The following is a 12197-nucleotide window of genomic DNA, read 5'->3' on the forward strand; positions in this document are numbered from 1 at the left end:
CCTTCAGAACCTCCTCCTCTGTAAAGGGCCTCTCTAGCCCATCCCTCTCCACAACTGATACGGAATCAAAATGAAGATCATCAAGCCGTGGCCTCCAACAAAGAGGCTCAGAGTAAAGCCTCTAGTAAAAAGAAACAATCCCCCTTCGCACCTCCTCCTCTGGGGCTTGATGACTCTTCTTTTAGAAGATGAAATGGGTTTAAGCCGGGGCTTGACCTATTGAATTAACCAAGTCTTCCACGTCATATATGCACTGAGCCAATTAGAAGAAAACAACTAGGACAGGTGGACCATGGTCTATGGCCAAATACCAATTAATCACGTGCTGCTATATATTTCCTCACTATCTTAGAGCCAGAAATGAATGGCCTTCCACTTTTCCTGATATCACATTTGATGTGAACCACATCACGCTCTCTCGTCAATATTGTTATTGGTTCCAATGCACATAATAATAGCTGGTTCTCTCTCATTTTAAGAAATGCTAAACTTCACCTCCAGTAGCATCAACCCCCTTTTTTTACCTTGGCAAGTTACTCGCACTCTCATTTTGTCTCTAGAGAGACTTGAACTATCGACCTTCCACTTTGGAAGATATAGAAGATACCATTAAGCAAAAGCCCTTGGTGGTAATAGTAACAACCCTCTAAATAGCATAGAAAAAGGAAAAAAATAATTGACCATTGTGGTTTCTAAAAATCCCTCAATATTGCACAATATTGGTAAAACTCAACAATATTGCACGAGAAAACAATTGTTTCTTTTTTCTTTCTTTTTGCTGCACCAAAGACCATCACAAATCTAAGCTACTGTCACATCATATGTCATTTGTGAGACAATGATAAAATGGATAATTGATATGAAAAGCAACTACATTGCATTTCCAAGTGTGCAATAAAGCTATTGTAATTCACACATGTCAACCTTAAACACCCTAGTACCATAATTTTCGTGTACAAAGTTCAGCAAGGAAAAAAAAGAGTTCTCGCTTGAAATTAGGATATCCAATACTCCTATAATCATTCAGCATAGAGAAAGAAACTGAGGGAACTAACCTCTAAAATAGCAATCACGGTATGACCACTCGTCGGACTATAGGACATTCGGACAACTGGAGCACCAATGTCAATAGAAGACATCTTGCTTCCCGTGTATGCATCAAATTCTGCGCATACAGATATTTTACATCATCAGAGAGATGTAAGCTTTACTCGAATTATTATTTTTAAATTATAGAACAGTGATGAAAATGAAGAAAATAGCCATACCGATGATGTAGCTCCCAACGGCAGCAGCAATGAGTGCCTGAGTGGGGTGGAATGCGGCGGCGTGAGGCTGCAGGGATTTGGAACTGCGACCGACATGCCGGAGATCCAGATGCTGCACCGTCGCCCACTCCATCGATCGTCTTCAGATTCGCCTACACACATACATATATATATTCTTCTCTATCAGATAACCACTTTTTAGAGAGAGTAGTTGTCATAAAACAAATTCAGATCAGATCAAGAAAGAGAGAGAAAGCAACAAACACAAATCTAATTCAAATCAGATCCGCAATTAATATATTGATTGAAGAAAATTCTGAATTTACCTGTGAAGAATGTTACAAAGGATCAAAGCTCATGTGGGAAAGAAATGATAATGTGGAAGATCAGAGAGACTGGAGAAAATTTTCAAGAACAGAGGACGAGTTGAAACTTGGGGATTGCAATGCGGAGACCAAAATAGAAAGGTGAAGTTTCTTATTAACCCGAATGCCTATTGGTGGACGCTCCAAGCCCGTCCTATTTTTGGGCTTAGTATTACTTAGGCCTGACCCAATGTGGTTAAGATCTATGGACTTTGAAGTAATTCAATAAAAATGCTTTTCAAAATAAATAACTAATGTTTAACAATCAAATAATGGGAAAAGCGACAAATAAATATCAATAAAATTATATCATTGTGGGTTCACTTATTTCCACCTTATCTATCAATATTTAGAAGGGTGTCCCAAATATTACCAAATTTATGGAAGTGTCAAGTATAATGGACCTATTTTAAAATAGAAAGTAATTAATTATTTGAAAAGATTTAGTCTCCTTTCTAAATTTCATCATAATCTAGTCTCTTTTTTGCCTATTAAAGTTTCAATTACCATATATCAAATTGTATATTTGTTTTATATATACATCACATTGCATCTATTTGTAAGGATACTTCACATTGCAGCTCCTATATATAATAAAATTGTGTATCCCTTTGTTATATATAAAAGATTGTGTCTTTGGTTATTAACGTACATCTATTATTTTGATAGACATTTATTAATTGTTATAATTATTAAAACTAATAATCTATCTGACACCCAAAAACAAAAATCAAGAAAAGAAATTTATAAAAAAAAAAAAAATGCAAAGCATTGAAAAATTATAGTACATTTTTGTTTTAGATTTTGTACAAATCAGATACGTTGTATAATATTTGAGTACCATGAAATTTGTGAAAACAAAAAGAAGATGATACCGTTATGAAAAACTAAAGATATAAAGAAAAAGGCTATAAAATGAAAAGATAAGAAAAGAAAAATTGACATATTTTATGGAAACAAATAAGAATAGTAATATCGTCTATTTTAAGTTGAAATTTTAGAATAACGACCTCATCTTTTTATACATGTCTACTTTAAAATTGTCAATAATAACATTTTCTATTATAAATTATATTTATCACCACACGGAATTGTCAAAATATTCAGTTTGAATCTGAATTAACTTATGAATGTTTGAATCTGAATTAACTTATGAATGTTGTGACCGTCGCCGTCTGTCACAACAAAGGGCACTGTTCTTAATATTTTCTTCTTTGTATTGTTCACTCATGTACTCGTTGATAAATCATATTAGTGGATCGATCTTTCAAGAATTGCAGCTCCAACACGACCAATTTGAACAGGCCACAACCCAAAATTGGGATTCCTATTTATTTCATACAGTGACTGTAAAAAATCCATGGGCTCTTTGGGCCTCAAAACGATGGTCCACTTTGGTCATGCTTAAGGAAGATTGGTTGCCATCTTCGTAAAAATTAATGGGCCCATTTGCTAAGTAACATTTCCAGCAATCCCTCATATTTAACTTTGGTCAAAATTATGATCAACTTTCCTTGAAATTTGGTCAAAATACAAATAGGTCTAGTTCGTCAATGTTTCGTTAGAATTTGTGATCTATTCAAACCTTTTATCTTAGCTTTTTAACCATAATCATATAAGTTATTCAATTAAATAAATAATTAAAGATTACGTGTAGTTATATTTAATTCACATATTAAATATACATTTAACACACAAGTGTTTGAATTTCCAAAAAAAAAAATATAATAAAAGGTCAAGAAATCCATTACATTCGCTGAAAGAAAGCAAAATGTGTGATGATTTTTATTAATAACAAACATAATATTATATCGTAAATATATAATATTGATACTGATACTAATAATTCTAATCCAAGCAGGGTTTAATATATGATATTCACAACAATCGAATTTTCGTCAAACTTAAACTTCTACACGTGCTCAAGGACGAACATTACTTGGGAACACAAGAAGCAATTCTTTAATTCAGATTTTTCTAGCTAGTACACAAAAAAAATAGGATTGTTGAGATGTAATTAAATCATATGTACGCTCATTGCAATCTCATATATTACATAATTTTCTACAAGTATTCTGATTTATTGGCAAAGAGGCCTAGAAATAGATTTTCCGGTTCAGGTGACTAATTGATCTGATCTTACAGTAATTCGAACTTGCTCACTCTCTTCAACTGCAACCTTACAATGCAAAGATTTCATAACTGAAGCTGATATAGTTCATATGTTAGCTTCGTCATATATGTATACATATATGTACGTATACATTTAACTCATTTAAGAATCGAGTATCTTCCATCAATTAAAGTTTTCCTTGTAGGGGTCCATGCAATTCAACTTGAAGAACAGCCATTAATGCTCTGCTTGTCCATATTGATTTCTTAATCACTCTATCGATCATATCTTTTCATATAGATTCTGAAGATAAAGACATATAGCTTCATATATATAGAATGTAGCGAAAATGACCATACACCATTCATTATTTATTTTCCTTCTTTTTTTCTTCATTTCAAGTACTGTATCTTTCTCCTCACTGGAAAATCGTGTAAAGAAGGACTTGCTTTCATTTTCTTACTCTTTTCACCCATAACGAGTTATGGTTTGATGCATGAGGTTGAGTTTATAGAAATTGAATCCAATCCCATTTATATAAGCTAACAAGCATATTATTATTATCGGTAAACGTATCGGTAAACGTACACGACGTTTACCGATAATAATAATATGCTTGTTAGCTTATATGATGAATATGTATATGGTTTATATATCTCTGTTGGAAACTTGGAATTTAGTGGTGAAAAAATATTATAAAAAATCTTTTTGAAAGTACTACAAATACACACATATAATGCTTATATTAAAATTATTTTAAAAAATGGTATATTATTTATAGGAAAAATTACGGATAAGCTAGTCCTACTTTTTTCTTCTAATAGTAAAAAAAAAAAAAAAAAAAAAAAAAAAAAGAAAAAAAAGAAAAAGAAAAAAACTATATGCAAATAAAAGGAATTACGCATTTTAAGTCCAAAATATTTTGCAAATTACCCTTAAAAACTGAAATAATTTATTTCTCAATGGTATCTATATGTATGTGTACATGCGTACGTTGTTTGCACTGCAAAAAAATGGTATCCGCGGTGGATAAGGCATAAATGCAATATTATGAAGTTGTATGTTTTGAAAAAGAGTTTGGCTTTTAATTAGAAATTAAGACTGAATCTGTGGTGACAAAAAGTGAATCAAGAGTTTGGCCTTTAATTAGAAAGACTGAATCTGTGGTGACAAAAACATTCCACTTGGAGAAAATTTGTTCTTTCATAGTCTCCCTCTCTTGGATGATGGTTAAGGATATACCATTGCAGATAAAACTTGTTAGAGTTTGTTTGAATGTATAATTTTTTATTTTCTTACCATTTAGATATCAAACTTGCTATATCATCATCCAATACAACCAAATTAAACTTCATGTATATATATATAGGCCTACGATTGAATTTTGATTCGAATCTATCCATTTACCTTCGAAATGAATGGAATATATATAAATAGCATTGCTTCACATAAATATCTCCACTTTTTATTTGCATTGCTTAGAGTATTTTTAGTAGGCTGTTAAAATACTCTTTTGTGTAAAATATATACTGGCCAATGTGTAATTGATACACTATCATACCACCTGTTACCCAATGATTGACTCTAAAGGGGGGGTGAATAAAGCCAATAGACAATTTTCGCAATTTATAGATTTACAATTTCTAATCAACCACTTAAGCAATTATACAATATTCAAGATATGAATGTAAACAATTAATAACACAATTGTAAAAGAGATAAAAGAAGAGAAATTGCAAATAATGACTCGGCGATTTTAGCGAGGTTCGGAAACTCCTACTCCTTGGCTCAAGACCCATCTTAAGACTTCCCAATACACTATGACTTTTCCTTACGGGTGGAGAACAAACCTTTACATGAAGCAACTCCTTACTTCGCCTTGCTAAGAGAACAACCTTCCCTTAGTCTTCTTTTGGGTCACACCAACCTGGTGGGTCAAACCAACCCCTTACAATTGATAATAATAAGAACAATAAAGTACAAGAAATATCTTTCAAAGATTGATGTACAAATTTAGCTCTCAACTAAAGTATATATGAATATCAATGAAGCTCAAACTCTATGAATGAAATGAATAAGAAAATATGAACTATATGAAGAATATAAGCTCTTATGAATTTAATAGAATCTCTCAATTGTATAATAGAGCAAAAACTCTATGAAGATTCAAACAAGAGCAAAAACCCTTTTAATCCTTATTAGAATCTCTCAAGATTAGTATATGAAAGAATGAGAGAGATTAGGAGAAAATGTGAGAACAAAAGTTTTCTTTGATACCTAATAAAGTCTCCCAAGTGTTGGCTCTCTTGCATGCCCACAATGTCCTTACATTGTGTATATATAGGTCCTTAGAAGAATATAACCGTTTAGGGGCATTATAGTAAGTTCCCAGGAGGTCAAATGGTCAAAATAGCCATTGGGAAGCTTCTGCCCATTCATCTAACCAGTTACAAGGCTTAAACTACTCGAGTAGATGAGATTTAGATCTCATCTAACTGGTTACAAGGATGTTCCTAACCGGTTACAACAGATGCATTTTGAAGTGACTCATTTTTGTCTCAGTGCAACTACTCGGTTACAAGAATTATCCTAACCGGTTACAAGATGTGATTATTTAGGACATGCTCTCTGTTTCGTTCATCTACTCGGTTAGAGGATGTTTCCTAACCGGTTACAAGATGGTTTTCACAAGATGTGTATTATGTCCATTCACCTACTCGGTTAGAGAGACCTTTCTAACCAGTTACATGGTCATCAGATTTTGGGGAAAGTGTTTTAGACAGTTCAACTGGACAGTTTTTTACAAGACATGTCTCTACAGTATTTATATGTCTATTTACTTTAAGTTTACAATGTAAATAAGGAAGTACCCCCATTTGGATTCAATAAAAAATATAAGAAAATTAAAATCCAACTAAATCAAAATGTAGAAATTCAGTTTTAATATAAATTTGGATTTCCGACAGTTTTGGTAAAAATGAATCCTCATGTAGACCAATGTAGAATGGATGAAAAAATCTCATAAAATCAGTTTAGGCTATTTGAAGTACAATGAGTTATTACCAGGAAAAATTATTTTAAAATAATCATTATTTCAAAAAACTATTTTTCACACTTAGCCATTTTTCATACTTAGCCAAAAACACAGTTTTTCATGACGCGCATTCAGGAGTCCTAATGTCCTTTACCAACTCATGGTAATCAAGGCTTCTTATGCTTTAATAGTTGACCAATATGAATCATAAGATTGATGTGCAAAGTCTTAGTATTTCTAGCACAAGTGATGAGTTCTTTCAAAGCTTAAACAAGCTTGAACTAACTCATTCTTTAACAATGACTTCATGTGCAAATATATATGTTTGAAGTGCATAATCTATTACTAATGAATATATGAATATATGAATGATAATGATGATATGCATGATCCTATAAATATAAATTTCAAATGGATTCATAAATACCTTGACATTGAATCCTAAATACTCACAAACCTATCTACTCCTTTCTTTATGCTTTGTCCATAATCGTTTAAATTTTGAGGTACTTTTGTTTTCTTCTTTTCTTTGAGTTGCTTGCTTACTCATTGTAATTCAAGCCATCTTTGGATGGACTTTGCATTTGGCTCCTTGCAACTTCAACTTTCTTTGTTTCAATTTTTTTCATTGATGTGATCTTGAATAATGGAATACTTTGAATGATCTTTATAACTTCATTGAGGTCATTATTTAAATGTGAATAATCTATATAACACTCAATGTAAACATTAGTACTTAAATACCATTAATGGCTTGTTATCATCAAAATATCTAGATTATCTTTGAATGAAATCCTTAAGGTCAACACCACTAATGTGTAAAATTATTGTATATTTTACACAACCTTTTCACATCAGCAGATTTCCTTTCTCCTCCCTCTTTCTCAGTCCATTAACAAATAAATATTAAAAAGATTTTTAAAAATTATGTAGGGTCCAGACATGATACTGGTTGGTTGTTATTGGGGAATATATTTTTACACAGCAGATATAAAATAACTATTGGAGCTAAAAATAAATAATTTAAATTTTTTGTATAAATCTATTATGACATAATATATATATATACGCGCGCGCGCAACAACAGCACTTGAAGATGCTCTTAATTTGTTATATGTTTTAACAAGTGGTCATTTTCAATAACTATACACTACTCTTAAATAAGTCAATAAATTAACTTTAATTAATCCAGTTAAGTATCATTACCCTTTTTTAAATATCTTGATACAGTGTTTCAAACTCTAAACATTGCTAGTGGTTTCAAAATCTAACCAAAACAAAAATGTTATGGAATTCAAAAAGTTAAATAAAATTGACAAATTTAATTGCGTGAGGTCATTTTATTGATCGGGGACATATAATCTTACCCAATTTTTTTTGGTAAGTAAAAGCGAAAAACTACCTAATAATTTGTCCAGGGATGCCGTCAATTGACAGCAAATTAATGCTAACAACTTGAAAGATAGGGGCATGCCGTATATTTTGGAGTGACACTTTTTAGAGATTCTTCAATCGGTGCATATAGCTCAAGCTTTCGCTTCCGAAGGAGACAACAACACAAAGATTCGAGGCTTCAGAATATATCGTTCTCACATATATTCACTCTTACACTGTCCGTTGACCGCAGCTAAAATGCGAAGCATGGCGAGCTCCGCCTCCTCTAGAGGCATTGCCGCCATTGTCGGCGTCGGCCCCAAGCTCGGCCGCTCCATCGCCCGCAAGTTCGCACACGAAGGCTACACCGTCGCCATCCTGGCCCGTGACCTAGGCACTCTCTTTCTCTCCCTCTGTTTAATTTCTCTCTCTCGCTACAATTATGTATGTCATTTTCATGATCGATTTGTATCTAATAACACTATACATGTACTAATATGCAATTATACACACTTACTTACAGAGAGATTGTCGAGATTCGCTGATGAGATAGCTCGAGAGGAGAAGGCACAGGTGTTCGCGATTCGAATCGATTGCTCCGACTCTCGCAGCATTCGAGAGGCGTTCGAGGGCGTTCTCTCTCTAGGGTTTGTGGAAGTACTCGTCTACAACGCCCACCAATCGGTCTCGCACCCCATCATCTCCACCGACATTAGCATCGATTCTTTCCAGAAATCCCTCGCCGTCTCCTCCATGGGCCCATTCCTCTGCGCCCAACAGGTTCTTCTTCTCCTCCTAGCTTTAAAGTACAATAAGTTCATTTTTATATCATTGCAGGTGTTGTTATTATTATTATTTTTTTCTTTTTTCGGAAATTATGTGTTATTTTTATTTGCTTCCCTTAATTTTATTGGTTTTGAGGGGGTAATTTGGGATTTTGGTTGATTGTTTGAATGTTGAAAGGTGCTTGGTGGCATGGTGGATAGAGGAAGAGGGACAATTCTCTTCACCGGCTGTTCTGCTTCTCTTAATGGCATTATTGGTTACTCTGAATTATGTAAGTAATTTTTAGTGTGTGTGTGTGTATATATATATATATATATTCAATTGATATTCTTTTTATTTTTATTTTTATTTTTCATTGTTATTTATTGGTTTGATTGTATATACAGGTTGTGGGAAGTTTGCTCTGAGAGCTTTATCACAGTGCTTGGCCAGAGAGTTCCAACCTCGGGGTGTACACGTGGCGCATGTTGTCATAGACGGCATAGTCGGCGCACCTCGGTAATTCCATTATGTCACTTTTCTTAATTTTTATTTTATTTTTTTATATTACTCGGATACAATCTCCATTACTTTTTGCTGCATGTATATCAATTTCATTTTGCTGTGGTTTTGATTTGTTCGGTTATTATTATTATAAAGATTATTATTATTATTTTATGATGAGTCCAAAATTTGATGTTTCTTCTGAGTGATCTGAGACCCCATTGAGTTCGCAGAAGTCTAGAAAAGTTACGAGATATCCATTACCAATTTTGCTGTAGGCCTCTCAGATTATGCGCCTAGTATAGTTATACGTAGAGTTTTAATTCGCTGTAATTATATGTTTATATATATATATATATCTATATAGAAGATTTATATATTGAAATCTATATCTATCAGATCACGGCTTCATGTACCAAATATTTCCATATCGACGCATCTGATAGTTTTGTTCCTACATGGATGCGAGAAAGAGACTTTCATTTCCAGTCTCCTATTTATTTTATTGAATATTGTATTGAGTATTTAATTTAAGGAAAAACTAAGAAATTCTCTCTTTTTCTAACAGATAAAAATAAATAAAAAAATATTCGAAGTGTCTTTCTTGCTTCGACCCCCGGAAAGATAGACCCGGGGTTTTAGATTCATCTGAAGGAAAAGAGCTGTAATTATTCAGCTGCCGAAACTATTTGTGTTAGAAAGAGGCCCGACTTTTCGTTTGAAATCGAACTAGTACTATTTCCTTAAAAAAAATAATTATTATTATTATAAAATATTTATGGGATATTTTTCTTTATATTTAGTCTTAATATATATACATTGAAGAAAATTCAAACAAAAAAACAAATGAGAAAATTGTTTCTTAAAATAATAAGGATGGGAAAACTGGTATGAGAAAGAATATGATAAGCTACATGTTTAAAAAAATACATAGTAAATTTAAAACATGGTTAAAGAATCAAATTTTTTTCGAAAATTGTTTTAAATTTTTCAAATTTTAAAATGTTAGGTGAAAATAATTTCTACTTTTGTTTCCACCTTTGAAAACGATATCATTATATACTTTGATGGACGATTAAAAAAAAAAAAAAAAGGTACAATTTTAAACAAAAACAAATATAAGGAAAACATATTATTATCAGAAGTAGCTGTTGGAATTTATTTTTCAGCAAGTGACAATTCAAAATATTTGCACATGTGATAAAAAATTTTTTTAATTCCCCTGGAGCCTCTTTAAGTCCTTCCATGGATATTACACGTGTCATGTCTCTATGTATATATGGATGAAATGTTAACATATTTTAATAAAGACTACCTTAATAATAAATTTACTTTTTTGTTTAACAAGATTTGGACCTTCAAAAGTAAGAACTCTAGGGAAAAAAAAAATATTCAAAGTTGAAATTGAATGCAGTGTTGAAGGACGTACAAGTTTCACGTTAAAGGTCACTTAATAATGAAAATCAGAAAATGCTTCTCAACAAAAAAATATATATATATATATATGTAGTTAGTCGATTAATTAATCAATGAAAAATAATCAAAGAAACATTGTATGAAATAATGTTTGTACTAGTTAATTACTTACCACTATTTTTGATAAATTATTAAATGGTTCTGATCATCGTATTCCAGTATAATAAAATTTGACATAAAGTTTAATATATATATATATATATATAAATGTGTATCTCCATTATTACTTATGTTAGACCAATTTTAACTTATGTATTTGATTCCCAAATTTGATAGTTGTGTGAAAATGTAACAGGAGAACATCAACATCCCAGTCGCAGCAAAGATTGTTGGTTGAGGAACACCAAGGAGGCGGAGGAGGAGGAGGAGATGGGTCTATGGACCCAGACTCGCTGGCTCAGTCGTACTGGTACTTGCACAATCAGGACCGATCTGCTTGGACCCAAGAGATCGATCTTCGTCCCTCCATTCCAACACTCAACTAGTTCTACATATATATTTCTTTCCTTAATTAACTGCTTCATATCATCTTTTATATATATATATATATATTATCATTGTTGTTGCTTTATAAAGTTTCATTACAACACTACTTCTCTTTATTATGTCTGGGTGTGTGGTTGTAATATTTTAGGGCTTGAATGGATTCCATTTTGTGTATAATATCTACTGTATATTACAGATTGAGTAAAGGCTATTTAAGAGTCTTTTTACAACTAGAGTCGTGAACTATCTTGTTGACTATTGAATTTAATAATTTATTTAAAAAATTATTTTACTTTTGTCTTATCTTAGAACCAAACTTTCTAAGACTGTAATTTTTAATAATAATAATAATTATTATTATTATTAGGGAAAATTACATATAAATGGAGCCAAAGTTCCATATTTACTTAGAGGCTGAGTTAAAGTTCCATATTTCTCTAAAATGGATTGCTGAGGTGGCACATGGTTTTTTACTGTTTAGAAATTGTAGTGCCTAAAATACCCTTCTGCGAAGGTACTACTTTTTCTTCGAAGGTACTACTTTTTTGAACTGAAGGTACTACTTTTTGGTGTCCAGGTACCATGTTTTTAAACACCCGCGAAGGTACTATTTTTTCTCCGAAGGTACTACTTTTTTGAACTGAAGGTACTACTTTTTTGAACTGAAGGTACTACTTTTTTGTTAGGGAAGGGCATTTTAGGCACTACAATTTTCTAAACAGTAAAAAACCATGTGCCACCTCAGCAATCCATTTTAGAGAAATATGGAACTTTGACTCAGTCTCTAAGTAAATATGGAACTTTAACTCCAT

General features: G+C 32.2%; 2 protein-coding genes across 2 annotated transcripts in view; one reads left to right on the forward strand and one right to left on the reverse strand.

Moving 5' to 3' along the window:
- The window catches only part of LOC132282506 (uncharacterized), a 45841-nt gene extending 44128 nt beyond the window's left edge, over positions 1–1713 (reverse strand). The window contains exons 1-3 of the mRNA XM_059784217.1: positions 1595–1713; positions 1269–1420; positions 1056–1165 (exon numbers count right to left, since the gene is read on the reverse strand). Coding sequence (XP_059640200.1) covers positions 1056–1165; positions 1269–1401 — 243 coding nt within the window. The 5' untranslated portion in view covers positions 1402–1420; positions 1595–1713. The remainder of the gene's footprint in view (positions 1–1055; positions 1166–1268; positions 1421–1594) is intronic.
- A 6522-nt stretch (positions 1714–8235) lies between these two features.
- On the forward strand, positions 8236–11615 carry LOC132287035 (uncharacterized). Its single transcript, XM_059789499.1, has 5 exons — positions 8236–8548; positions 8678–8934; positions 9118–9211; positions 9327–9438; positions 11195–11615. Exons 1-5 carry the CDS (start codon positions 8413–8415, stop codon positions 11382–11384), a joined length of 789 nt encoding a protein of 262 aa, XP_059645482.1. The 5' UTR covers positions 8236–8412; the 3' UTR covers positions 11385–11615.
- Positions 11616–12197: the final 582 nt, after the last annotated feature.

Source organism: Cornus florida, unplaced genomic scaffold (genome assembly GCF_030987335.1).
Source record: "Cornus florida cultivar Cherokee Brave unplaced genomic scaffold, ASM3098733v1 CherokeeBrave_3.0.0_Hap2_Chr11, whole genome shotgun sequence".
NCBI lineage: Eukaryota > Viridiplantae > Streptophyta > Magnoliopsida > Cornales > Cornaceae > Cornus > Cornus florida.

Coding starts and splice junctions, on each gene's coding strand:
- LOC132287035 (XM_059789499.1), top strand. CDS start 8,413: ATGCGAAGCATGGCGAGCTCCGCCTCCTCTAGAGGCATTGCCGCCATT. Junction 8,935..9,117: donor CATTCCTCTGCGCCCAACAG/GTTCTTCTTCTC, acceptor GAATGTTGAAAG/GTGCTTGGTGGCATGGTGGA. Junction 9,212..9,326: donor TATTGGTTACTCTGAATTAT/GTAAGTAATTTT, acceptor TTGTATATACAG/GTTGTGGGAAGTTTGCTCTG.